Source organism: Anabas testudineus, chromosome 3, assembly GCF_900324465.2.
Source record: "Anabas testudineus chromosome 3, fAnaTes1.2, whole genome shotgun sequence".
NCBI lineage: Eukaryota > Metazoa > Chordata > Actinopteri > Anabantiformes > Anabantidae > Anabas > Anabas testudineus.
In genome coordinates this window covers 6,832,848-6,858,214 of record NC_046612.1, presented here as the reverse complement: position 1 = coordinate 6,858,214, position 25,367 = coordinate 6,832,848, and the positions used below count along the sequence as shown (strand labels likewise).

At 37.5% G+C, this 25,367-nt stretch overlaps 3 protein-coding genes across 4 annotated transcripts; all 3 read left to right on the top strand.

Annotated features, from left to right (window-relative positions):
• Nucleotides 1-1,087: 1,087 nt before the first annotated feature.
• Nucleotides 1,088-4,225, top strand: nudt21 (nudix hydrolase 21). Of its 2 annotated transcripts, none has more exons than XM_026377540.1 (7): nucleotides 1,088-1,346; nucleotides 2,689-2,889; nucleotides 2,964-3,027; nucleotides 3,127-3,216; nucleotides 3,366-3,441; nucleotides 3,565-3,679; nucleotides 3,855-4,225. In XM_026377540.1, the coding sequence occupies exons 1-7, from the start codon at nucleotides 1,225-1,227 to the stop codon at nucleotides 3,874-3,876; spliced, it is 690 nt and encodes a 229-aa protein (XP_026233325.1). In that variant the 5' UTR covers nucleotides 1,088-1,224; the 3' UTR covers nucleotides 3,877-4,225. The 2 variants fall into 2 exon arrangements, with proteins under 2 accessions (XP_026233325.1, XP_026233324.1); XM_026377539.1 differs by having other exon boundaries at nucleotides 3,565-3,727.
• A 404-nt stretch (nucleotides 4,226-4,629) lies between these two features.
• ogfod1 (2-oxoglutarate and iron-dependent oxygenase domain containing 1) lies at nucleotides 4,630-12,198 on the top strand. Its single transcript, XM_026377489.1, has 13 exons — nucleotides 4,630-4,886; nucleotides 6,091-6,236; nucleotides 6,340-6,386; nucleotides 8,876-8,976; nucleotides 9,653-9,769; nucleotides 9,856-9,947; nucleotides 10,256-10,384; nucleotides 10,673-10,786; nucleotides 10,870-10,949; nucleotides 11,123-11,370; nucleotides 11,450-11,578; nucleotides 11,660-11,718; nucleotides 11,829-12,198. Exons 1-13 carry the CDS (start codon nucleotides 4,727-4,729, stop codon nucleotides 11,988-11,990), a joined length of 1,584 nt encoding a protein of 527 aa, XP_026233274.1. The 5' UTR covers nucleotides 4,630-4,726; the 3' UTR covers nucleotides 11,991-12,198.
• A 127-nt stretch (nucleotides 12,199-12,325) lies between these two features.
• tradd (tnfrsf1a-associated via death domain) lies at nucleotides 12,326-24,431 on the top strand. Its single transcript, XM_026379183.1, has 5 exons — nucleotides 12,326-12,384; nucleotides 18,419-18,572; nucleotides 18,683-18,963; nucleotides 20,111-20,246; nucleotides 23,556-24,431. The coding sequence occupies exons 2-5, from the start codon at nucleotides 18,422-18,424 to the stop codon at nucleotides 23,852-23,854; spliced, it is 867 nt and encodes a 288-aa protein (XP_026234968.1). The 5' UTR covers nucleotides 12,326-12,384; nucleotides 18,419-18,421; the 3' UTR covers nucleotides 23,855-24,431.
• Nucleotides 24,432-25,367: the final 936 nt, after the last annotated feature.

The following is a 25,367-nucleotide window of genomic DNA, read 5'->3' as shown; positions in this document are numbered from 1 at the left end:
TAGATGCGCTCTAAAACTTAAACCTTTTTTGTTTCTCTGCACTTCAACATAACATTCATTATATCTCCTTTCTAAAACGACTCCGTCTGCCAGATAGAAATTAGAGTGTTTTGGCAAGTGTGAAGTTTCTGTTGTGTATGAAAAAACAATTCACAGTTATATAATAAGCCTGGGTTGTTTTTGGTTTTCTCAGTGAGATAAAGAGCTTTTGTTCTGCCAAATATGTGTAATCATTAACAATAGATCATATTTCATAGCTAAACGGTAATAACTGAGCTGGATTCACACACTGTCTAATTCAATCATCTTGAATAGATAAAACTATAATTTCTGCTCATCACTCTATGCTCAATAAGTCCAAATGACAAACGTACAGTCCAAATCTTCTCTAGTCAACTTTAGGTCTTTCAACAGATCTTCTGTGGGTTTTAGGTCTGGGCTTTAAGTGGACCACGTACAGGCGTCAGACACTACTCCAGTGTTGACTTGGCTGTTTGCTTTAGATCACTGTCTTGCTGAAAGGTCTAAGGTTGTGAGTATTGTGACTGGACCTGAAAAAAAGAGGCTTTCTTTAAGCTGCCAACCCCGTTCTTCACCAGATGATGATCTCTGTCCTGTAGCTTCCATCAAACCACTTTAACATAAAGAGCTGATGGATGGAGTGAGAGATGGTCGTCTCTCTTCCACGGTCTCCCATCTCTGTAGATGACTAATAATCTGATCTGAGAGATCGCTGGGTTCTTGGTCACACACACTTGGTTTTTATCCTGACACAGTGTGAATTTTGGGACTTACCATTCTTATTAACTGTGTCAAATCAATATGTCTTAGACATATATAAAGGAAAATTTTAGACAATATTAGTGTATTAGAGTATTTTTTTTAGTAATTATAGGCAAAAATGTCTTAAAACATTTTCCCTATGTCTTGTTGGGTATGTGAGTTTAAAGTGATGAATAAAAAGGCAGATCTACTAAAGTGTGCAAACGCAAAGGGAAGCCCACGTTTTGTATCGGTACCTGCTGGTGCTCATCATCCGGAGCAGCAGGCGTCGCTAGCGGGCACACCGCACAGACTTTACCCGGAAGAGGACAACCGAGGGAACCGACGGCAGCAGAGAAATTGTTGTGGACCGTCCGCGCCAGTGCTGAGACTTTCTTGCGCTATTAAGGTGATCCGGTGAGGTAGAAAGCAGCTACCGACGGAGGTACATTTGCAGGAGACATGTCGGTCGTGCCTCCCAGTCGCTCGTCCACCGGCTGGCCGCGCGGTGGTGCCGTTCAGTTCGGGAACAAATACATGAGCGGGCCCGCTAAACCGCTCACCCTGGAGAGGACCATCAACCTGTGAGTTCACGTCGACTAATAATGCACATGTAGCCGGTGGTCGGTGGTCGGTGGTCGGTGGCCACATGTACCTGTTAGTCACCGGGCACCGACTGTAGAGAGCAGCGTTCAAAATCCCGTTCAACTAGTCAGTGAAGTTGGCCTCGCATTCGTACCCTCCAATTTAGTTGAAAGAAAAATAAATATTTGCAGTTTTTTTTATTGTGTTTATTGTTTGGACTGGATTATCCAACAATCATGGATTATTTAACAATCATGGATTATTTAACAATCATGGATTATTTAACAACCATTAGTCTGTCGAATCTCTAATGTAAACTGGAGGAGGGAGTCTTCTCTTTGTATCATCTCTAGACCACTTCAGACACAAAACCAAAAACTACTAAACCTAGATTTGTTAAATTTGGATTAAGTAATTAAAGAAGAAAACAAAACAAACATTAAGTCACATTAGGTACAAAAAAGAAAGAAAAGAATCCTTGTCTTTCTTTAATTGGCAATAGGAAGCCACGAATCTGAAGCCAACTTCAACGACCTTCCCTTTAGCTGTTTAAAACCTTTTTTGATCTTTTAAGGCAGATTAACTTTATTTGTTTTGTCTGTAAAATGCCAGAAAATATAACAAAAATGTCTGTTGTAATATCCTGCAGAATAAAGTGTATTGTTTTGGAGCCAGCAGATATTTAACATTTTTGAATTGGTAGAAATTGAACTACTGTTCACTGGAGCCTCCATCTTGTGGCACAAGTCTTAGAGGTGCTCAAAATCAAGTTTTAAGCTGTTTTATTTTACTCTGTATTGTAGTTGTTGTATTATTTGTGTTCTATCTAAGTACAAACAGCTTTTCCTCTACAGATTAATTAACCCACAGAAATCTGTGGAAAGGTAGCTTGTTATCACTCCATCAGGAAAAGGCAGTCGCCAACTTTGATGTCAGTTTGTTTCAGATATAGTTTCAACTAAATTCAGTCAGACCATGTTAAGGTGTTCAATAATATTAGTTAGAAATAGGAATGAAAAACGGAGAATATCAAAACATTATTTAATATGCTGTTAGAAACATTTGTTCTTTATTTCAGTCAGTAGTTATTTCTAAAAAAATAATTTATTAGCTACAACAAAATTTTGTAATCCCATTTTTAAAAACGGATACTATGCTAAAGTCAACATTTTTTGTACACTTTATTTTGTTCATTTTACGTGAATAAAACCCCCAATTCTTTTCTACACACTACACGTTTTCTGTCTGCATCACTTTGGGCTTCACATTTAAAAAATGTACTTTTTATAGCATACCCACATACACATACTTACTGAGTTTTCATGTGTATTTTTACTTCAGATACCCTCTCACTAACTACACATTCGGTACCAAGGAGCCTCTGTATGAGAAGGACAGTTCAGTGGCAGCCCGGTTCCAGAGGATGAGGGAGGAATTTGATAAAATGGGGATGCGGAGGACAGTGGAGGGTGTTCTCATTGTCCACGAACACAGGCTGCCTCACGTGCTGCTGCTGCAGCTGGGAACAACTTTCTTCAAACTGTGAGTATTTAACGTTTGGAGGCTCCTGTATGGATGAACAGAGTAGTCGTCTGACTGTTTGGTCTCTCCTGCAGGCCCGGTGGAGAGCTGAGTCCAGGAGAAGATGAGGTGGAGGGTCTGAAGCGTCTGATGACTGAGGTAGCTACGTCACACCACAGTTTAGCAAGCTTCTCATTGCTGTGATGATTGTTAGTTTAGACGTTAGTTTAAACGTTTTTAATTTTGTTTGTACGTTAGATCCTCGGGCGACAAGATGGGGTGAAGCAGGACTGGGTAATTGACGACTGTATTGGCAACTGGTGGCGTCCCAACTTTGAGCCTCCACAGGTAAGTGCACACCTATACCCATTCTGTGCTCGTTGTGCTAATTCTATCAAAAAACGAACACAGATTTTAAAAGTCTGTATCAACTGCATCAGTTTATAATCATGATTCGAATGTCACTGCTTTTAACGTGAACTGAACTTGTCTTGCAGTATCCCTATATTCCAGCTCATATCACCAAACCTAAGGAGCATAAGAAGCTTTTCCTGGTTCAGCTGCAGGAAAAAGGTCAGTAACTTGTGATGTTACATTAGAATAGATTGTTTTAATAGATGAAAAAGGAGAGTAGAGACACATTAATAATAGGTGTCATTGTTTTTGTTTTGAAACCTGTGGTTCATGTGTTCTCAGCGCTGTTTGCTGTCCCCAAGAACTATAAACTGGTGGCAGCACCATTGTTTGAACTTTATGACAATGCTCCTGGATACGGACCAATCATTTCCAGTCTACCGCAGCTCTTGAGCAGGTATCGTTTGGTCATGGATCCCTAAATCCTTAAAGATAGAACTGACATGTAAGAATGTAGCTCTTTCTAATCATGCTGATTAAAACAAATGATTGTGTTTATATAAAATAAATTGCAAAAGGCACATGGTTTTTGTGATTGGTTGACTGTTAACAACCATGATTTGTTGTTATAGGTTCAACTTTATCTACAACTGACGTGAGTGAGCAGGAAAACATCTGGCTGTCTCTGTGAGTGCAGCTGCGTCTGAGTGAAGCTTCAAGATGAGAAACGATGCGGGAAAAAACTACTTTCACAAAAGAAAAGTTTGTCTTGTCAGGTATATTGACAGTTCACAGGGCTGTTGATACTGTTAGAAGAAAATGAAAATGTCATGTGTCTGTTTGTGTTATGTTTTTTTTTTCTTTCTTTTTTTTTTTTTTTTTTAAACCTTGAAATCTACTAGTTTTTGTAGTACAAATAAGTCTGTATTTGAGTGTGTTCTGAGTCAGGTTTTATGTCCTTGCAGAGGAGGCCAATGTTTGATTAAACAAACTACAACATTGAGTTTCCAGTTTTAACCTGTAACAATGTTTTTTATTTTTAATAAAGTAGTCATTTGAGTATGTTTTTATAACATTCAAAGAGTGGATGATTCAAAGTAAACTTAAAACTCCTTGGGAAGTAATTTATATTAATATTCCATTATTAATATTTCACTACTGCAGCTCATAAGGCTATAATGTTAACATCCCAACAGATTTAACCAGTTGGTGTTTAAGTAAAACATATTTTTGAGTAAAGATGGACTGAATGAAATGTTCACACAAGAAAATATAATAAATCTCCAACAAATCTACGAGAAAACATTTTACCAACTTATAAACACTTCCATCAGTCTAATGCTACCTGACAGTCAGTGCTCGGGGTACGTTTGTCGGCATCTTACGACGTCACTCACCCGCGACAGACGGGCCATTTTGATCCACACATGCCGCTACAGTGAGAGTTGTCAAATCGTTTCATAAAGTGCCTGTGAACCTGGTTTTAGACCGGATAGGTCCTGTCATGGCATCTAAACGACAACAGGACGAGTGTAGGAAACAAGACAAGAAGAAAAAGAAGAAGAAATGTGAGGAAGCAGCTGAACTTTGTTCGTGGGTTGAAGACGAGCAGGTGAAGAGCGCAGTGAAGGAGGCGTGGAGCCGGAGGAGCCACTGCAGCCACGGTAAAGTAAACAACCGCCGGCCCGGTTCGTCTGGACCTATCGGTCTGTGACATGTTGTAACAGTGATGGTTGTTGTTCTATGGTTAGATTCAGTTTCTGTTTCTCATGTGTCCGCATGCCCTCACAGATTCACCTTCCGTTTCTTGTCAAAGATAATTAACTGACGTTGTTTCGAAACCCAGATGGTCGTTTATGAACACCTACCGTTTTTCTGAATGGATTTATAGATGTGACAAAGACTATTGTAACCATCTGGTTGATAAGATGATAGATTCACTGAAAGATAAAAATTATTTTGACTAGTTTTCTCAAGATGCGACCATGTTTACGAATCATAACAAAGATGGCGGCCGGTCAACTACCTGTATAGAAAACAGATTCGCGGCTCGGAGAGAAAATACAAAATCTAATTTATAGTTTATTGAACTGCACATGATATAATCCAGATCGTTAGGTGAGTGTATGAGGATTTTGGAAGTGCAGTCATAACAGCTGTATGAATTTGTAAGCGAGCGCCCGAGTTTCTCAAACGCAGCTGGTTAATGAATTTCTAGAGGAACGCATTACTCATATACTACTGTAAGTCGAAGCTGACACATGACGCACACAAACTTTTAATTTTACTGGTGTATTTCTATATTAAGTTATTTTTAATGAATCGTAGAAGTCAGAGTAAATATTCACTACATTCAGTTTGGCCCTTTAGTTACTAGTTACCTCACAGATGCAGATTGTTTATGATATAATCAACTAATAATTAATGATATATTATTATGGATCAGTACAAGTGACATTACGTTTACTATATGCATCAGTAATGATGTGCCTTATTTTGTATTACTTTTGTTACGTTTAAGTATACTTCTGTGTTTTTACTTTAGTAAATATTTTCTCAGTTCAAGAACTTTTACTTTCATTGCTGATAGAAGATATGATTATGTTGATCACAACAGCTTATAAACATATATCACCTTAGACCACTGCAGAAATCACTAACTTCCATATTGTCTCTCTGTGTTATAGCAGATTTTAATTTAATTTTCTACATTGTTTTGCTCATGAGCATCTAGTTTTCTTCCAGTATTTAGAAAGATTGGGGTTGTAAATGTGTCATGCTTTGTCTCTTTCCACCTTGTAATAGGGTTCAGATAATATTTCATCCATTGGGGGTGTATATATGTAAATACTTGTTATTGCTGTGCAGGTGATCTTGAGTTGGATTGCCACCCTTTCCCTCACTGCATCATCAAGAACTTCCTCAGCAGCGAGGCATTTGTAGAAAATCTGCAGAGGGAACTGCTGGAGCTCAACTTCCACGAGAAGTCAAATGATCTCTACAAATTTAAACAGGTAACGGTGAAACTGATCAATTTACTGATTTACTGATTCAATCCAGTGGGTTATTGTGCTGTTGTGCTATAGTCTTTACCGTGTTGTTGTTGTTTCTGTGCAGTCGGAAGACTTGAAGAAGAGAACAGAGCCTTACATCGCAGGACTCAGGTAACAGATATCTTGTACTTATGTCTTTATGCATCATACCTGATCTGTGTTTGTGCAGGTTTTTTGTCTTAGAGTTAATGATAGATGATGAAGAACATGAAATGTCGATAGCGGCTGTTGTTCTGACGACGTAAACCACTCTTTCTAGATGAGCTGCAAGCAGAACACATAGGATAATATCTACTTACATTACACTGATAATTTTGTAAACTGTTTTAACAACATGGTGTCTGATTCTCAACAGCTGGGGTTGAACCACCACCCTATAAATTAACCACTAATTAATCTGCACCAAAACCCACCAAAGCATAGTAAATTAAAATCCTCATTCTCACCTGACAGAATCTAGTTTTCTTTAAAGCAGCTATAATGAAGGTATTCATAAGAACGACCTAATAAATGACAACAGCATACTGACACTATTAGAGAGCAGCTGGTGAGCTCAGTGGAGCATTTAGCAGCTAAAGAGCCAGTCTCACAACACAGGTCACATCATTTCAGCACCACTCCAAAGGATTTGGGATTTATGTACGACATAAACGACAAACATTTTATTATCAACATTACATTTAGTGTATCTCACCATAACATAATAATACATTTCCTTCCTTGCCAATGCTATTAAATTTATATATGTATAATTATGAACACTTATCAACATGACACAATCTTCTTTTCTTTTCAGCCGTTCCTTATCAGGGGTCGCCACAGCGAAGCACCTGCCTCTATTTAACCCTTTCCTCTGCATGTCCTCTTTCACTACATCCATAAATCTCCTCTTTAGTCTTCCTCTAGACCTCCTGCCTGGCAGCTCCAACCTCAGCATCCTTTTACCAATATGTTCATCTCTCTTTTAAACATGTCCGAACAACCTTTCTGTCTAACCTCATCTTTCAGCCTGTCCCTCATGATAACACAATATATTGTAATAATATTTTTAACTCAATTGCTCAGCCCTACGTGGCAGAGATTGTTTATCAGAACTAATTTTGTATCTATAAACTGACAGAGTTGAGTTATTCTTCTGAAAAGCTGAATAAATATAAGAATAAAATTATATTTCTTAGCTCCACCAGGTGGAGCCAGAGCTTACGTCTGCCATCTGCTTAGTATTTCTCCCAAAATTTGCATTAACATCAGGACTGTGCAGTAATGGAATAAGGATTCAGCTGCAGTTAATCACCTGTGAGCACAACATCATGAATATAATCCTGGCTTCAGCAGAAAATGTGTTTTTCCTTAAGTCTGGTTACAGAACTCAGCACACACATTGTAACCTTAGATGGATTACCGCACACGGGTGTACCTCTTGGCCCCTGGACCAAAGCCTCTACATGAAGTAAATGTTAGCATTTTTTACTTTAAAAACAAGGTTAAAAGAAACTAAATTACGTCAAATAGACACAAAATATCCAGAAACACACACAAAAACAACAAAATAGAAATAAAGTGGCCACAATCACACAACAGTTGACCAAAAATATACATAAAATGATCCTAAAGACAAAAAAAAAATGAAACAAGAAGATACAAAAAGGGACCAAAAATACACATTAAATGTCCACAAAGAGGCAAAAATTTGACCAAAAACAATGCGGGTGTTAGTTATGTGTCCTTTTTAGTCTTTAAAGATGTGTGTTGTTCAGACAAATTACATAAATATTATGGAGCAGTAAAAGAATTATGATTTTTAGTCAATGCATTAAAGACTCACATATTAGCCAGATAGAAAAATTATGTAGAAAATTAAAGTTATTTAATTTAATTATTAACTCAACAAGCAATGTGGAGTTTCTTCTAAATACATATCTGTGATTATACACTGCTGCACCTACTGAAGAAATGCAACTGTGGAGAATAAAAACCATAATTAAAGACACAATCGCAGCCTCCTGTTGTGATCATTTATTATTTATGCCACAACAAAATGTCATGGCAGGCTGTCATGCAGTGGAACATTCAGTGCTGAGAGTTTCTCATTTTATTATGTAGTTTAAAGGATCAGCTTCAGTGTCTGTATTGAAATGAATGGAAATATTTAAGTTACAATAATACAAAACAAAACAGATTCTACAATGTTTACATATTATACTTTACTACTATGTGAATAAACAACCTAACAAATATATAGTGATTGTATTCTCTGATCTCTCTTTAGTATCAGTACAATAGAGGTGTGTAGATTTATTTATTGAATTTTATATCAGTGTTCATCAGTCCCTCAGACTTTTCATAATTTTCCTCTTAAATAATTTGAATGTTCATGTTTTGTCAGACAGTTTGAGCATTTTCAGAGTTATATTTTTTATTTACATGATCTAATTGTTCAAACAGCTCTTTTTTGTTTCCCTCTTGTTTACGTGTCAATGTGCTGCTGTAATGTACAAATGTTTAATAAGTAAAAATGATTTTCTATTGTTTTTGTGCAAACATTAACTTTGTGTACGTGTTTAATAATTATTTTTATTTTTCTGCCTCACTGTTTTCAGGACAGCTCTGTTTGGGCGTTTCCGCTCCTGGCTTGGTGACGTGTTGGGGGTCGAACTGGAGCCAACAGTTGATATTTCTTGTGCCAGATACGAGTATACAGGTCAGCTAAGTACTAAAAATCACAGAGTTAGGCTGTTTTATAACGTTGAAAGAAAAAGTAAGTGCAATATCCTGGTTTTCTGGAAAAATTGATGATGAAAATGTGATCTGAATTCACCCAAGTCACAAATATCAACAAACACAAATAGTCACAGATCTTTCATGTGTTTATTACACTCACCCATTAAACCTACAGAGTGATAGTGAAACCGTGTTTTAATAGCTGCTTAAACCACCTTTGGCTGCAGTAACCTCTAGCAAGTTTCCTGTAGCTGTGGATCAGACCTGCACAATGTTCAGGAAGAACTTTAGACTTTTTCTTTCTTACAGAACTGCTTCAGCTCAAACATGGTCTTAGGGCATCTTGAAATCATTCCACACCATATCTATTGGGTTGAAGTCTGGGCTCCGACTGGGATACTCTGAAAGGCGAGTTTTTTGTCTCTGAACCCATTCGATTAGCTTCAGTTGTTCAGCTAATGATGCTTCCTCCGCCATATTTTACCATTTGGATGATGTTTTCATGTCTTCTTGCAGCATGTGGTGACTTAGAAATAGTGTGTTTGTTGATATTTGTGACCTTTTTGTGCAGATATCCAAGAAATTGCACTTACTTTTTTCTTGCCACTGTAACTAACCTTCTGTAATATTTTCTCCACATGCTCTTGTTGTTCTAGATGTTCTCCTGTGTCATGATGATGAACTGGAGGGGCGGCGCGTTGCTTTCATTCTGTATCTTGTCCCTCCCTGGCAGAGCAGCGATGGGGGAACCCTCGACCTGTACACAACGGACAGTGAGTCCCACTACTGTATATGTTTGGGTGCAATTCTCCTCTGTTTGACAACAGACGTCTTGTATATTTTTCATTTTTGTCTCCAGGTAATTTCCAACCACAGAGTATAGTGAAGTCACTTGTGCCCTCTTGGAACACGCTCGTCCTCTTTGAGGTTTCTCCAGTCTCGTTTCACCAAGTAAGAAAGAGTTAAAAATTTATAAATTCACTGTATGTGCAGGTCTTAAAAAGTCCTAAAAATAAGAAATGAATTTACAAAGGTCATATTTTCTCCAGCTTCAACGTGGAGTGAGTTATAACGTGTAAAGTGTCATTAATAACAACAAAAATAGGAAATAAATTTAAATTAACTTCCCACTGCACTTTGTAAATGATTCTGGTTTAGATGTCTACTTTGACCAGTACGACCATCAGAGGGTATTAACTGGTGAAAACTTGTAGACTGCCATTTCCCCAAAGAAGAAACTGTGACATGTGTTTTTCCAGGTGTCAGAGGTTCTGTCTCAGGATAAGTGTCGTCTGTCTCTGGGCGGCTGGTTTCATGGACCGTCTCTGGAGCGTCCTCCTCGATATATTGAGCCCCTCGTCCCGAGGAGTCCACACATACCGAGAGATGTGGGTTTGTGTACATTATATTTTATATTATTGTACATACTGCAGTTATATTTTACTATCTGCGACTGTCCGTGCATTTGTTTATAAGCTCAGTTGATGTTGTACCTGCTTCCTCATTTAGCCTTGTTGAGCTTGAGTTGAGTTAGTTGTACTGTATAATGGGTCTCTGTGAGCTCCAAGTGGACACTGTGGAAGAAATTCCCTCTTCACAAGAATGTGACGGATGGATAACTTAAAAGCATAACGACTTTAGATGTCCCATAATGCTCCGTTAATGTATTATGACAGGAGACGCTGTTGCTGGAGTGGGTTAATCCAGTGTACCTGGACATCTCCTATCAAGAGCAGATTCAGGAGGAGTTTGAGGACAACTCTGAAATTCAGCTCAAAGATTTTCTCAAGGTAACTTCTTATGAATGAATCTCTCTGTCGGACGTGTCCACGAGTTCTTGTCGACTGAATTTTTTTAATTTATTTGTCTTCAGGAGGAAAAGTTCAGGGAGGTGAATGAACAGCTGCGACTCTCTCAGATTCAGTGGATGAAGAGAGGTCCGCCCAATAAGAGGTGAGTCTGTAGTCGAAGAAGTACTCAGCAGCCATAACACACTGTAAAAATACTGCGTTAAATGTAGTAATAACTTCCAACTACCTAAAATATGTACCTAATTAAAGTAAATGTATTCAGTTAAATCCAATATTGTATTTAAGACTTTATGTACTTTACCTGTGTTCTTTCAGATGCTGTGAAGTGGCTTCTCTGGAAACCGTGCCTCAGTGTGTGAGTGCATGTTGGGAGCTGCTTCATTCAGAGGCTTTCTTCCTGCTTCTCTCCAATTTCACCGGCCTCCGACTGCACTACCTGTGTCCTGCAGATGATGATGATGATAATGATGAAGACAAAGTGAGGAAGAACAAGCCAGAAGAAGAACGGGATGAAGAAGCCACTGGCTCTTCAAGTGAATCAGCAAATGCAAGCAGAGAGAAGGGTGTGTGTCAACCTGGGCTGGTTGCATCTGCCACAGGTCTACCCAGGTTTGTGTGTTTTGACTGTTGTGTTTTTTTCAGAGCTGAGCACACCTGTATGTTGTGGTGAACTGCGTCGATGGTCCCATGGCGGCTACACTCTGTTGCATGACGGAGAGGCAGCACGTGCAGAGTACGCTCTGGACCTACTTTTGCCTTTTGGGTGTACAGGTGAGTACAAACACACACACACAGACAGAGTAAGAATTAGTATTATTACTTATTGTGTGTGTTTTTAATTGTGTTTTATAGGCTGGGAGTCAGAGTTCGGGGGGTTCACGTGTTACGTTGCTAATGAGGAGGATGAAGAGGTGAGTGCTGATCACAGTACTAACAGTGTGTCAGAAACACACTCTAAGGGATTTTATGTAAATAAATTAATAATAATGTGATTGTCATTGCTTTGTTTTTGTCTTCACAGCTTCTGACAGTTTATCCGGAGGACAACTCCCTCGCCCTCGTCTACAGAGACAAAGAAACCCTCAAGTTTGTCAAACATGTCAACCACAAAAGCTTCTCAGATTCTGCTGACAGTTCGACCTGCAGGGCATTTTATGACTTCTCTTTTGTGTACTATGAATAAATATCTCTCTGTCTACATTATGGACTTGTTCCATCTTTATTTAATCTTCTTGTGTTGTGTACAACATAACCAGACTGGCACTAATTGGTCTGGGAAAACCTAAACTGGCAGTTTTAATACATATTACTATATGTATATTTGAGTTTGTGTGTATTTTGTATGCAATTCGTCTACTTCAGCAGACATAAACCAAAGACAGGCATTAAAAGCTGAGACATTAAAAAAAGGCACTTCCTGTGATGCTTTTCCTCCGAGCTGCATGATGCTCATTTCAACCAATCAGAGCGCGTTTTCATTTCTTCTAAGCCAATGGGAGGCCAGGAACTTCTCAGTGTGTCAGTGGGTGTGAACCAACAGGAGGAAGCGTCAACGGACAATACAACAAAGTTGTAAGGTAAGTTTATACTGACTTAAAATACGATTTATTTCATATTAATTCAGAACAACAGAAAACTAGAACCACTTTCTATCTACTACTGTGTCTTGTAGCTGTTCAGTTCGAGCGTGGGTGAAGTTTTATGGCAGTTGTGCGTAAGGTCTAGAAGACACGAGCCAAACTCCATTAACTTTTTTATCTATTTAGCGATACTGAAACTTAGGATTTGTTAAACAGGTGTTTTCTGTTTCAGGTTGGTCGAATTAAGCTGTAATTGTTAAAGAGTTCATACCTGTGGCAGGTAACGAGCTAACTTTTACAGTGCTAACCAAAATACCTGTGCACATGGGCCCCAGTTGTAGATGGCAGCTTCATTATTTCTGCAGGTATCTGTAAACTGCGCGATGCTTTAAAGCAGAAATCATCACTTTATTTTTAAGTTGTTAAAAAAATTAATTTTGATAGTAGTTTAATATTCTGCTTCAAGTTTAAGCAAAAATGGACAAAAAACTACCTTAAATGTGACTATTTTCCAGTTTGTGTAATAGTAAACTATATTTATCAACAGGGACAGTACACTTTCAAAATTGAAAGTACAATTTTGAGATATTTGTTCTTCACTTTCAGTTTCACAAAGTTGTCAGAAGTACACAAACACATAATTATATACATAAAAATGTTCTCAAAGTATTAAATATACAGTGGATTTATTATTATTGACAGTTCACCTTTTTCACTAGCGGTTGACTGGAATTAGTTTTGTCACTGGCTGATGGCAATTGTTACAGAGCAGGCCGATGGCGAAGAGTTTTTTTTTCTTCATGCATCAGATAAAAACTATAAAATTGAAGAATTATAAATGACACATAAAAATGTTAAATTTATTAAGTATTTATTGAATTATGAAAATATTTAAAAACAAAGAGTTTTACAAACACAGATAACCTGCACCACGTACTGCCCCTGAATGCCTCACCTGTGTAGCTGCTGTGAGCAATGGTTACTCATTATAATCTGCGTATGTCTTTACACGGGGGACTCACTTACCACAAGAATAGAGGAAATATCAGATATCTGAGAGATTTAAAATAGTTTGAGGTAGTCACGGATCCACTATTATTTTATATATGATGATATATACTATCATTGTTATTTATTATTTGGGAAATGTGGGATGTTTGTTACTCTAAGAGTTTGCTTTTTAACAGGTATTTTGATGAACTACTTTCACTGCACGTACAGTAACAAGTCAAGTGTAACTACGCACAATCATTAACAAGTAAAGTCTCAGCTCGCTTCGGCTCCCTCTGTTCACTTGCTGCTGTCTGCACTGTGTGGAGGAGCTGGGCTCTGCCCACTAAAAGAGGAGAGCATGCAGCAGAAACCCCACAACTGTATCTACAGATATGCTAATCTCACTAAAAGGCATCATTTTGTGTCACTTGCACTGGTTCACCCACCACATTATTTTTGCATGCATATGTGTGTGAAACGCTCCCAGTTTAAACTACAGCAATTTTTATCAGCCTGCATGAGTGCAGACATCGACAGATGCAGATTAACGTCAGAGATCAGCCTGATTAATTGGCCGACAAAGATTTTGTATATTTTACTGGGTTATAAATTTAATTTGAAATAGAAAAAATGAAACATTTCATATTCATCTACATGCTGTAACCCCTAATGAAAAAGAAAAAAATATTTTTAGACATTTCTCTGAAAAAAAAAAAGGTAAAATCTAATATCATTTACTAAACTGCTCACACCTCTTACCGTGACACGCAAATTGTGGTCATGCACATCCTGCTTGCTTAATTTTTTTTAGCTGAGTTTAGCTATTGACTGAAGTTCATCTTTGGCAAACTGAACCCACTAGACATACTTTAGGAAGGCATACATACACATTTACGTAAGGTCCCACAATTCACACAGCATGTTGAGATATAAACTGAACCATTTAGCGCAAAGAACTCTGTAAATCTTGATTGTAGTAAAGTGTGTTTAGGAATAGATCATTTTAAGGGTATAAAGCCATTTCTAAACCCCTAAGTCGTTTGCTCCTAGGAGCCAAGCAGCCTCAATAATTGTGAAATAGAAAAACACCAGCCACTGTTTATCCCCTGGCTAATATCATGTCTACAGTGAAGCTCAGACTTAAACCTGATAGAATATTTGTAGCGAGACCTGAAGATGGCAGCTCAGACACTTCTGTCCAGTTTGATGAAACATGAGAGGATCTGCAAGGAGGAATGGAATAGATTCTATAAAATAAGTTAAACTAAATCAAGTGAGAATTAAGGTGTGTATACTGTGTGTATAATACTTGATTTTTAATAAATATGCAAACATTTCTAAAACTATGTTTTCACTATGTTAATATGGGTTACTTTTTCAATTTCATAAATCATTTTTAACACAGTATGATGTGGGGAAAAAGTGTGCAAGTGTTGTATATGAGTGTTGTAGTTACTAACACGTTTAATGTGTTAACCTCACTACTATTGCAGCTAATAAGTAAAGGTGATGCTGATTTTAACCACTTTATGTACTGCAGATGATCAAAGGGGCTGAAGAACAGTAACCTTTTTATTATGGCTGTATTTTTAGCCTTGTATAAAATAGGAGTCAGCTGTTTTAAACCTTTATTTAGCTCTAAACAAACCTTACGTGACAAAAAAAATCAATTTTGACAAAACAATTTCAATTTCTGATCAAACTGTGATTAAAGATGAAAATATTTTCTTAGATGATTGAATTACGTTAACCATCTAATTATCTTAGTTTAATATTGTTTCAATGTATGTAATAGAACCATAGGAGAAATTCATGTGCTGTAAGAATGTATTTATAGGCCAACCTAGAATTTATCATTTATCACTCTGATTCACTAGCAAAAGTTAAAGGGATTTTCCCATTGGGTTTTGGATTACCTCAGAAAAGACACTCTGTGAGAGGTAGATGTTTGGTTTAGCAACATAATCGTCATAACACAACTGTCATATGGCTTTATTGAAGCCTAAATACAATCTCCAGAAGTAAAAAGATATAGGCTATCAACAAACTAGACAGCTTGTATCACATATTACTTGTCGCATGACGTCATCACCACCACTTGATAAGCTTTTCTTCTTCTTAGCGTGACCTGATCTAAGTGTTTATCTTTTTTTAAAGGCAATAGAAAAAGTATAAATAGCAGGTGGTGTTAAATTGTTGTTTAATTCATCAGGGAATTCTTCTCTTAACTTTATTTTGAGCAACTTGCTGCATGGTTAAAAAAAATAAGTGGACTAAATTGATATAATTGGCCCATGTTGCTTGATTTAAGGAGGAATGACCAGTAATTCTGTGTATACCCTTGTGAGTGTTGCTTTAAGACAAATTTATCCTTTAAGCCCCTACACACCCATATTACACCTACACAGGTGTTTCCACTTATTCCGCTTGATTAGACCTCATGTACTGCCCAGACTGTGCTTCACTGACATCTCCCTCACTCTCCCGGTGCAACAGGGTACAACAAACCTCCATCACTGTAGTATGTGGGGTTTTGTCACGTCCTGTAATTCCCAGAATAGCTTCATCAGATTCCCAGGTTCCCCGAGTTAGTTATGTGAGGGTAACAGATACTGAGCATTAACAATAGGACTAGAATAGAACAAATGTGGAATTCAGTTACCTTCAGTGTTGGATGTTTTTTTGTGTGCGTGTTATATTATCCAAAACACTATAATGAGCACAGTATGAGCAGAGATCCAATTGCTCAGTATGACTGGAAACACCTGTATTGCTGTGTGTTTAGTACACATATGGACATGAAGTTGAAAACAACAAGTTTGATCTGGATTTTCAGAAGTTTACTGTAAACGCTAGAAGTGCAACTTGCAACATGTTTTGATTTATTTACTAAAATAATGTGTATTCACTTCCCTCTAAATTATAAGATATATATATATTTTTTTTTTTTTTCAAGCCTGTGCACGTTTGAGTTGATGATTCACTCCCATACCATCACGGATGCTGTCTTTTGCACCTTTCGCGATACAAATCTCCATGGTTAACCTTGTGTGCATTTTTTCAGCTAAAATGCTAAAATGTGGTCTCGTCTGAACCCAGATCATGGTTCCACTGTCTTTTGGTCCATGTGACACAAGCTTCGGCGCAGAAAATGTTCGTGCAGCATTTCTGCACAAACTCGATGTCTGACGTCCTCCTGATATAATAGAGTTATTGGTTTCAGTGGTGGACTATGATAAGTGACAATGGTTTTCCGAAGTGCACATGGGGCTTTATTCATCATGGCAGCATGATGATGAAGGTCACACACAGTGGTTTCTGCCAATGGCCTTTTATCATAAGTCCCCAAACGCAACTTGTGATGTGGATTTCTCACAGTTTTCTGACATTTTTTTTGATTAAATGTTTAATCAGAAAATAATCAAGAGAATAACTGGCACTGAATATAGTGGTTAGTGGCATATTGTTAGTGGTATATTACTATTATCTACAGGTCTGTTTAGTTTACGTGTGGATCTACAAAGTGTTAAATACAATAATAATGAAACAGTCTCACATTGTTACAAAGATGATAAATTACTAATTTGTTGAAGAAAGTTCTCTATGATTCAATTATATTTTTACTTAAATGTCAGACGAGCTGTCCAGGGAATACTAGAGGTTGCCTTTTGGCAGCAGAAGCTAAATGATATATTTTAAGCTCCTGATTATCACTTAATCCTGATACAGCTGGTGGATTAATCTCACACTATACTTCCAGAGTACCGGTAGATAGGATAGCACATAATTAAATACTGGCTAAGATTCCTGTGGACCCAGTAGCCAGGCATGCGCTGTATTAGTGAAATATGGACATGCATATAATCCAGCTGAGAGGATGCTCTTTCCACGCAGAGCGCTCAGCATCCTGAGCATTGAGACAACACCAAGAGAGAGAGCGTTTCATTAGTTAGGGACTGGATTGGGGGGAGGGGAAGACTGAGATTAAACATGATTTTATGTAATGAGGGTTTCAAAAGGAGGTTGGGGTAAAAAAGGGTAAGGTGAAGAGCGACCACAACAACTATGGCCAGACGTGCTTTTAACTCAGGAGTATTTTTGACTGGTGATTTATTTTCCTCATCACGTTGGTATAAAGTAATTGTAAAATGTATCTTCTCTATCAAAGTCTTGTAGTAAGAGATAACTCTACATATACACATATGTGTATATGTACACATCCACCCACTTAGTACGCTGTCCTGCCCAGGTTTACTGCCACAGCTCCTCTCACGTCTAGTTTGAGTGTTGGTAAAGAGGTAAATGTGCCTCGCAGGGAAAAAGCATTTTTTCAACTAGGAAGGAAAATGAATTTACCCAAAGACAAAAAATATAAAATAACAATGTTAAATGATAAACACAACAAGGCATTAGAGCCTGCACTTTTTTAAACCTTATATAAATAAGAATAAAACATAAACCTTACATTAAGAATACTATGGCCACTTTAAGATGTGTACTTGTTCATGCATTACATATATACAAATACAACCACCTACATATACATACACTAGCAGATACACATGCTTACACACGAAGCACATATGTATAAAATTGTTTGAAACCCAAACACATTATACTTTCATGCATGTATAGTAAACCTGGAGATGTTTCCAAGAGAAAAGCATCACATCCTTAGACTGAAGAACCAGTGAATGTTTGGCAACTATACTTGGAAAATATGACTTTCTTTATAATTAATTAGTTGTAAAAATGTTTACTTAATCACTAGAAAAATAAAAGTCAATCAATCAGTTGCTTGTTTATGTTCTAATACACCATGTGCACCATGGTCTGAAATGATATACCATCCATACGTCAGCTACGTGATGTATAGATGGTACATGTAATGAAGAAGAACAAAGATTCATCTTCCATTATTATTTACAGCAGCTCTTTGGTTCTTTGGCTTTAACTCATTACTCTACACTTGTGGTTTTGTTTTAAGGCTGTGTTTGATGTTCCCTGCTCATTGAAACACTGGACTTTCTTTTCATAGAGAATGGCAGATAAGACTTCAGATCATGGGTCGTGGACAGGATGTGCGGTGTTGTTCCTGCGGTCGCTCTGTCCTGGTGTGAATCTGCTCTCTCACTACAAAGACCAACAGGGGAAGTTCATTGTTTTCAAAGTCATCAAAGTGACACTGGCAGGTGAGCACTGATGCTATAATTTGATCCATTAGCATGTCTGTCAGGATTGAAGACACATTTATAAACACATACATGTGAATATTTTATTGATTAGTATTTTTCATGGACAGATTCTGCAGGAGGTGTCGGTGGTTATGAGATATTAAAGGTCCATGATGCGGATCCCTTCCTGGGGGTAGAGGTGAAGTTTATGGATGTGGCAGCATGTCGGCAGTTCCTGGAGAGCTACAGCTCTGGAACGCTGCGTCAGTTTCTCTCCCAACACGCCTGCCGGCTTCTCGCTCTGCCCCAAGAGCCCCCAGTGGAAACCCAGCTCAAGGCTGGCACACACATTCTGGATCTGTGTCTGGACAAGCTGGACGTTTGCCTGCGGCACGTCCACCTTTCACAGGTATGTTATATTCATGATAGGTGTTTGCCTTTTGGGGAACAGGTTGTTCTAATTTTGTTTTGCTGGAGCCACTCCATGTAAAGATATAACTTTATCCATTCTGACAGTCTGACAGTCTTTGATTGGTTGGTCTTTTCTCCAGCAGTCTGTCAGTCAGTGCAACATGAGATGTATATGAATTGCTTACATGCTGGGTTTGAGATGTGGGCTGTGATTCATAGATCTAGCAGTTCAACTTCATTTGATGGGTCCAGTATTTTCCAGCAAATTCCCTAAACAACCTAGGGTTTAGGGATAAATTACTACAGCCAATCAAAGGACATTAATTGGTACATTTATTTAAGTACCTCTCCCTTCCAAAAAGTGTAAAAATATATGTCTATATTGAGATAGATTCTTCCTTATGTCCACTCTGGAAATTAATTAGAAGTATGTGTTAAGTATAACTACCTTGTCTGTGAAATCTGATAGCGTGTGGCGTGTTTTGCTTGTTGATCATTATCACTTTGAAATATGAAACTAAAGCTTTTCCTGTGTAACTGAAAACTACAGGTAACTCAAGCAATGTGCAGCAATGTTGGTAAAAGATTAATAATGTATGGTACATTTTGGCATTTTCTAGTCCGTAACTCTCAGTTTATGAACAATTTTTAACTTGCTTTCTACAACATGTTCTATATTTTTGTAACAACCAGCACAGATTGGGGGAAAATATATTCACTGGTAATATTCCAGTTCTACTGAAATGCTCATCTTGCTACGTGACTCATTCCAGTTTGTTTGGCTAAATATTTTCCCATCTCACACATAATTTGCACCATTTGTTTTTCCACCATTATAGCAACACATGAATGAAAACTAGAGGCCATACACTACAGCCCAGAGCTTCAGAAGGAGCTTTGGAAAACAACAAAAACAAAAAAAGTAAATACATAAATAAATAATAAATATCTCTTCTGTATTTTCCTGTTTTAAAAAATGTGGATTGATGTCCTGACAGGCTGAATAAATATAACTACAGAAAAGGCAAAAGCATTAAAAGAGACTTGACTCCCAACAGTATTTGTCGTTGCTCTCGATGGGCGAGTTCAGCTCCATGTTCTCTTAATTTGATTCAGTTTAAATGATCTCTGTCATTTTGCATCAGCCGGAGCGCCTCCGGGATGAAGAGATTGAAAGTTTGGAGCAGCAGCTGCAGAGGAAGGCCCTTGGTGTTGCCCCACAGCCACAGGAAGAGTCTGCTGTCCCCATCAACTGCTTCAAGTTTCAGAACAGAGTATTTGGTGAGTTAAGGTGACTTTTAAATTTTTTTTTTGTTCTGTATAGTTTAATAGTCTCACCTAAAGCCCACGTGTTATCAGTCGGTGTCTAAAGATGAAGTAACCATCATCTTTAAACGTCCATATAGTTGTTTTTTGATGTTTCTGGATTTTATTTTTATTTTTTTAAGTTTTTAGTCTGACTTACAATCTCCCAGGAATTCATTTAAGCTTATTTTATTTCAGTTTATTTCAACACTGTCACAGTGAAACTGCAGAGAGAGGATACTTGATAGTAATTTGTGTTTTAGAGCAGTGAATGTGCAGTTGCTTTTAATTTTACCACAGTTGGTCACTCACTCTAAAGGTTTTATCTTATTCTGAAATGCTTTAATGTTGCCACCATCATACTTTACCTCAGCATCTGAGATTTCCTGATCAACCTTTCTATTTTAACTTTGAACAAACTGAGTCTATGCTAGAAGTTTGGAGCCAGCACATAGTTTGTTTTGTTTGCCTTGTTTGAGATGTGTTGGACTCATGTTGAGTTGTTAAATCAACACTAAAGGCTTCTTTAATAGGAGATTTTCTAATTTAACAGAACAGCAACACAAAAATCCACAGTCTCTCATCAGGGCTTCTCTTCCAGAAAAAAAAAAAAAACAAAAAACAGGGATTTGGAGAATCATTACGCCTCTAGGTTCCTCAGACACACTATCTGGGTATAAAAGACCCCTCTAAGGCCTCACCAGCCCAAACAAACAAACTAATGTATGTGATTAAAATACGTTTCAAAGATTCATTTCATTTAATAAGGCACTGCTTTTCAAAAGCAGCTGTGAGTAAAATGCTTTTTCTTAAATCAGCTGCTTAACCTTCATGCCATGAAATGTCCCTCAGTGTGATTAAAAATAGGAATTATATCCCATTCATAGTGACGCTGAAACAAAACGTAGCTGCTCATCTGAAATTAAATACCCAACCTCACATTAACTTTTCCTTCTGGGATTTGTAAATTGATGTCGGTGGTTTTGACAGGACAAAGGAAAGTGGGAGAGTGTGCCAACAGTGATATTTACTGAAATCTCTGAGCTTTAGGATTTTTAAACTACAATAAATACTTTGTCCATTGAGTCTTATTAAAAACATCACAAAGCCTGATTGTTCTGTTTGTGCTGGATGATGCAAAAGTCGCTGAACTAATTATTATTTTCATATTGACAATAGATCAATGACTGTGTAATGTGAAATGGTGTAGTAACAAATTTAACTCGGTTTCTCTCATCTCTGCAGAGCTCTTTAGGGGCTTCAGAAACACTTTGATCAGAAATATTACATCAGACAAAAACTCCACTGATTAATACCAGATCAGCAGACAAAACTATCAGCCAGCTGGTGTTTGTAGTGGAGCATTTAAAGCCCAGTATTTCCCTCTGAACTGACCATAAATGTGACTGCACATAAATGTTAGTAAATGCTCCTTTGTTCCAGGTTCCCCAAGTGGCCAAAAGTCTGTTAATGTTGTATTAATGCTTTGAAGACATTGCAGTGTCAAAAGAACTAAATTGACTTAATAATAATCCTGTTGATGTTCACAGTAAGTCTGAAGGTTATTCTGGGTAATGTGTACTGTTTACACACCCACTCAGTTGGCAGTTTATTAGGTTCGTCAAGCTCAATCTAGTGCAGTCTAACACATCCGTCCTGCAGTAAATCAGTAATGATGTTCAGTATTTGTAATATGCTTTTCAAAGGTGTTAATTCCACTTTATTTTTATTTTCGAGACTGTAGTTTGCCTTATTGAGCTGTAGAGCTATTCTGAGGAGTGTTTCTCTGATTTAGGCTCAAATAAATGGGCTGGACAAAATAATGGAAACAATACAGTTGAAATTATTTTCTGTCTTTAATAAAAACGGAATATTATGATTTTCATGAAGGAGGATTTATTGCAGGACTGTTTATTTATTTATTTAATTATTACATTTACTTATTTCCTGTCATCAGCAAAAAACAAATACTTCATGTTGGTCTGTTCATGGTTAATGTTACTGCTTCTCAAGAGTGAAATGTTCAGGTGTTTGTGGGACAGACACAACTTTATCTCCAATCTTTTATAAAGATGTGTTTAACTACCTAACACTAGGATTTTAATATTTAGCCTAGAATCTAGCAAAGTATGTCAACCATACCACTTGTGTTTAATCCGAAGCAGGATTGTAGTTAATAAATGAGAGAATATTTTTAGATTTCTAGGCAGTATTTAGGCACAGATAGTTAATATGAAACCCTGTCACTAACAACATGAGATGTTTATGTTTTCAGTTTAAATCCAGAGGAAATATTATTTTACTGTGCGTTTAATTTTGTAATGAGACTAAGAAAAATGTTAGCTTCTCCTACAGGCTAATATCACCATCGCTGTAACAATGGGCCTCATTCAGTAACCATTTATAAAACTATACTGGTTTCTTGAGTTACTGCATTTTTATTGATTTTACATTTGTATATTATTATTTATTATTATTATTATTATTATTAGGATTTAAATGACTTATTTTTATCCTTGATAGTTTTGATGACTGAATGATTTGTTATATTTTACAAAGCTTTATGGTCTTTTCAAATTAATTAACATTACACTAACACTAGACATTATGGGAAGCCACCATCAAAACAACAGGATGTGCGTCCTGACCTACTCGTACCAGACAGCAGACTTTCTCAGTTTGTTGTGTCCTATGCCAAACAGGATCAACTGGAACAAGCTTTCAGTTTACAAAGACAGATAGATTGATCAATAAAGTATAGTATATATGAGCAAATCTGTGTTTTTTAACACAACAACATGAATCTAATATAGATTTCTCTTAGGACTTAAGAACAAATTTAAGAAACTGAGGAAGATATTGGTAAATGAGGCCCATTGTTTGTGAAGTTTGTCAGTCACTGAGGAAAAGGTTATCCGGAGCTAGAGTAAACTGGCCTTTTTTCCTGTTGGTTTGAGAAGCTTCACTACTCGTCCATGTAGCTTCTGCAGTCTGAGGAAAGTTGGTGGGAATCCATTTTACACAATTTGACTGTTGCAAGTTACAATATTGTTGTTATGGTACTCATTGTAGGACCTCAGCTCTGGTCGCAGCCTTTTGTAACTTGCAAATATTAATGTGAACCAACACAAAAAGGCTGAAAGTTGGATTATAGAAATGAGAATAAAGCATTAAGGCCTGTGGTGTGAACGTAGCCTAATAAACTGCCGACTGAGACGATCACAGCTATGTATGGGATATGTTAAATGTTCTTTATCCTATTCTCTCTTTCCTTTGGCCCATCAGAGGACCGAACGCTGACGCAGGCAGATGTTCAGAGATTTTCAAACTCAGTGGGCCGTGAGTGGAAGCAGGTAGGGAGGACCCTGGGGAAGAGCTGCCGGGCTCTGAAGAGTCCGGCCGTAGACAACCTGGCTTACGAGTATGAGAAGGATGGGCTATATGAGCAAGCCTATCAGATGATGTACCGCTTCATGCAGGCAGAGGGGAAAGCGGCCAAGCTGAGCCGACTGGTCAAAGCACTGGAGGACTGCAAACTTATCAGGCTGGCTGAAAATGTGGTGGGCATTCAGCCACGAGAGTAACTCTGTGTGTGAGCTGTCAAAACTGAGGGGGGACAGGTCCTCTCGACATGACGAGTGGCAGAGTTTGTCCCGCCTGCTTTTCTATACAATATGTTTTTCATTGACGTCTGTCATCCTCACCTTAGAAATTATTCCAGAGAGTGTGTTTGTGTGTGTGTGTGTGCATGTTTCAGACTATTGAGCTATTCTTGATCTGCTTAACATTTTTATTTTGATAAAATTATCTGTCATCACTGTTTAAAACATAGGCTGTGCTGAGTTTAATGCACTGTTTAAATGTTGTCATCATGTGTTATTTCTATCCAGATGGGGCCTGTTGGATCTTGTTGCTAATGAGTGCACACCTGAAGGTTATTGTTTTTTTTTTTGTTTTTTTTCCTACAAAATGGGTTCATACAAATTAAATGGTTGTCTTCATGTTTTTGCTTGATGCATTAGTGTAATTAAAACTGAAAACATAATTTTGTCAAAATTCCCTCAGGTGTAATTTAGTGTTAATCCTCCTGTCCTGTCACTCACACACACGTGCACATGCTCATATGATTAAAACTGCTGGTTACTGTTGATGTTGAGTGTGTGTAGGTGCCTGCATGCGTCATATTGTGGGAACTTCATGGCAGAGAGGTGGAGGTTGCAGCTGAGGTGTGTGTGTGTGGAGGGTTTATCTCAGCCTGGCTGCCAAAGAGGAAATCCACTGATGGATGGAGTCTCTGCAGGTTGAGCTCCTGGTGCTGGTTTCATTCAGGATCCGCTGTAAAAGTCCAACCCCCCTTTTTACGCCACTTGATCGTCTATCCAGATGTGATGTGTGGATTAGAAGCTTTTATCACAAACACTTTTCACTGCAGTATGGCATGGCCCCACAACCCCCAACATACACAGTTTTATAGGTTATAATAAACACGAAGGTCTCACTTTACATCTGCTTATGACAAAAAGAGGAATCTAAATTCTACACTGTATGAAAAAGCAGCAGCTCCCATACAGAAGTACAAGATGAGCATTACATTTAATTGTTCAGAATAAGGAGGAACTAATTTTAAAAGTCAGTTAAAACAAAAGAATAATTATGGGCTAAAACATTTTAACGCTTGAAACAGTGTTTAGCCTTTAACTATACATATATATTTAAAAAGCTTCCCCACACACCAGTCTGTAATTAAACATTTGCTTATGTTCTGCAGAGATGTGGAGTGATTAACTACATTTATTTTGAGGTACTTGTTTCCATTTTCTTCTACTTTTGTTTTAATTTTACTGCATTTAAGAGGGATACAATGCACCTTTTTACTCTCCCAGATATTTTGTAGTAGTAGATACAGTACCTAGAAAAAAATCTAATCAACAAATTCTTCAGTATTATTGTTGGGAATGTAGAAGTTAGATTTGTAATTGTTTGGTTTTACTATATTTAAGTACAAGTGTTTTTTATTTTTATACTTTCATTTCACATTCAAATATTTTACTTTTTATTCCACTACATTTATCTGGCAGGTGTAGTTACTAGTTACTT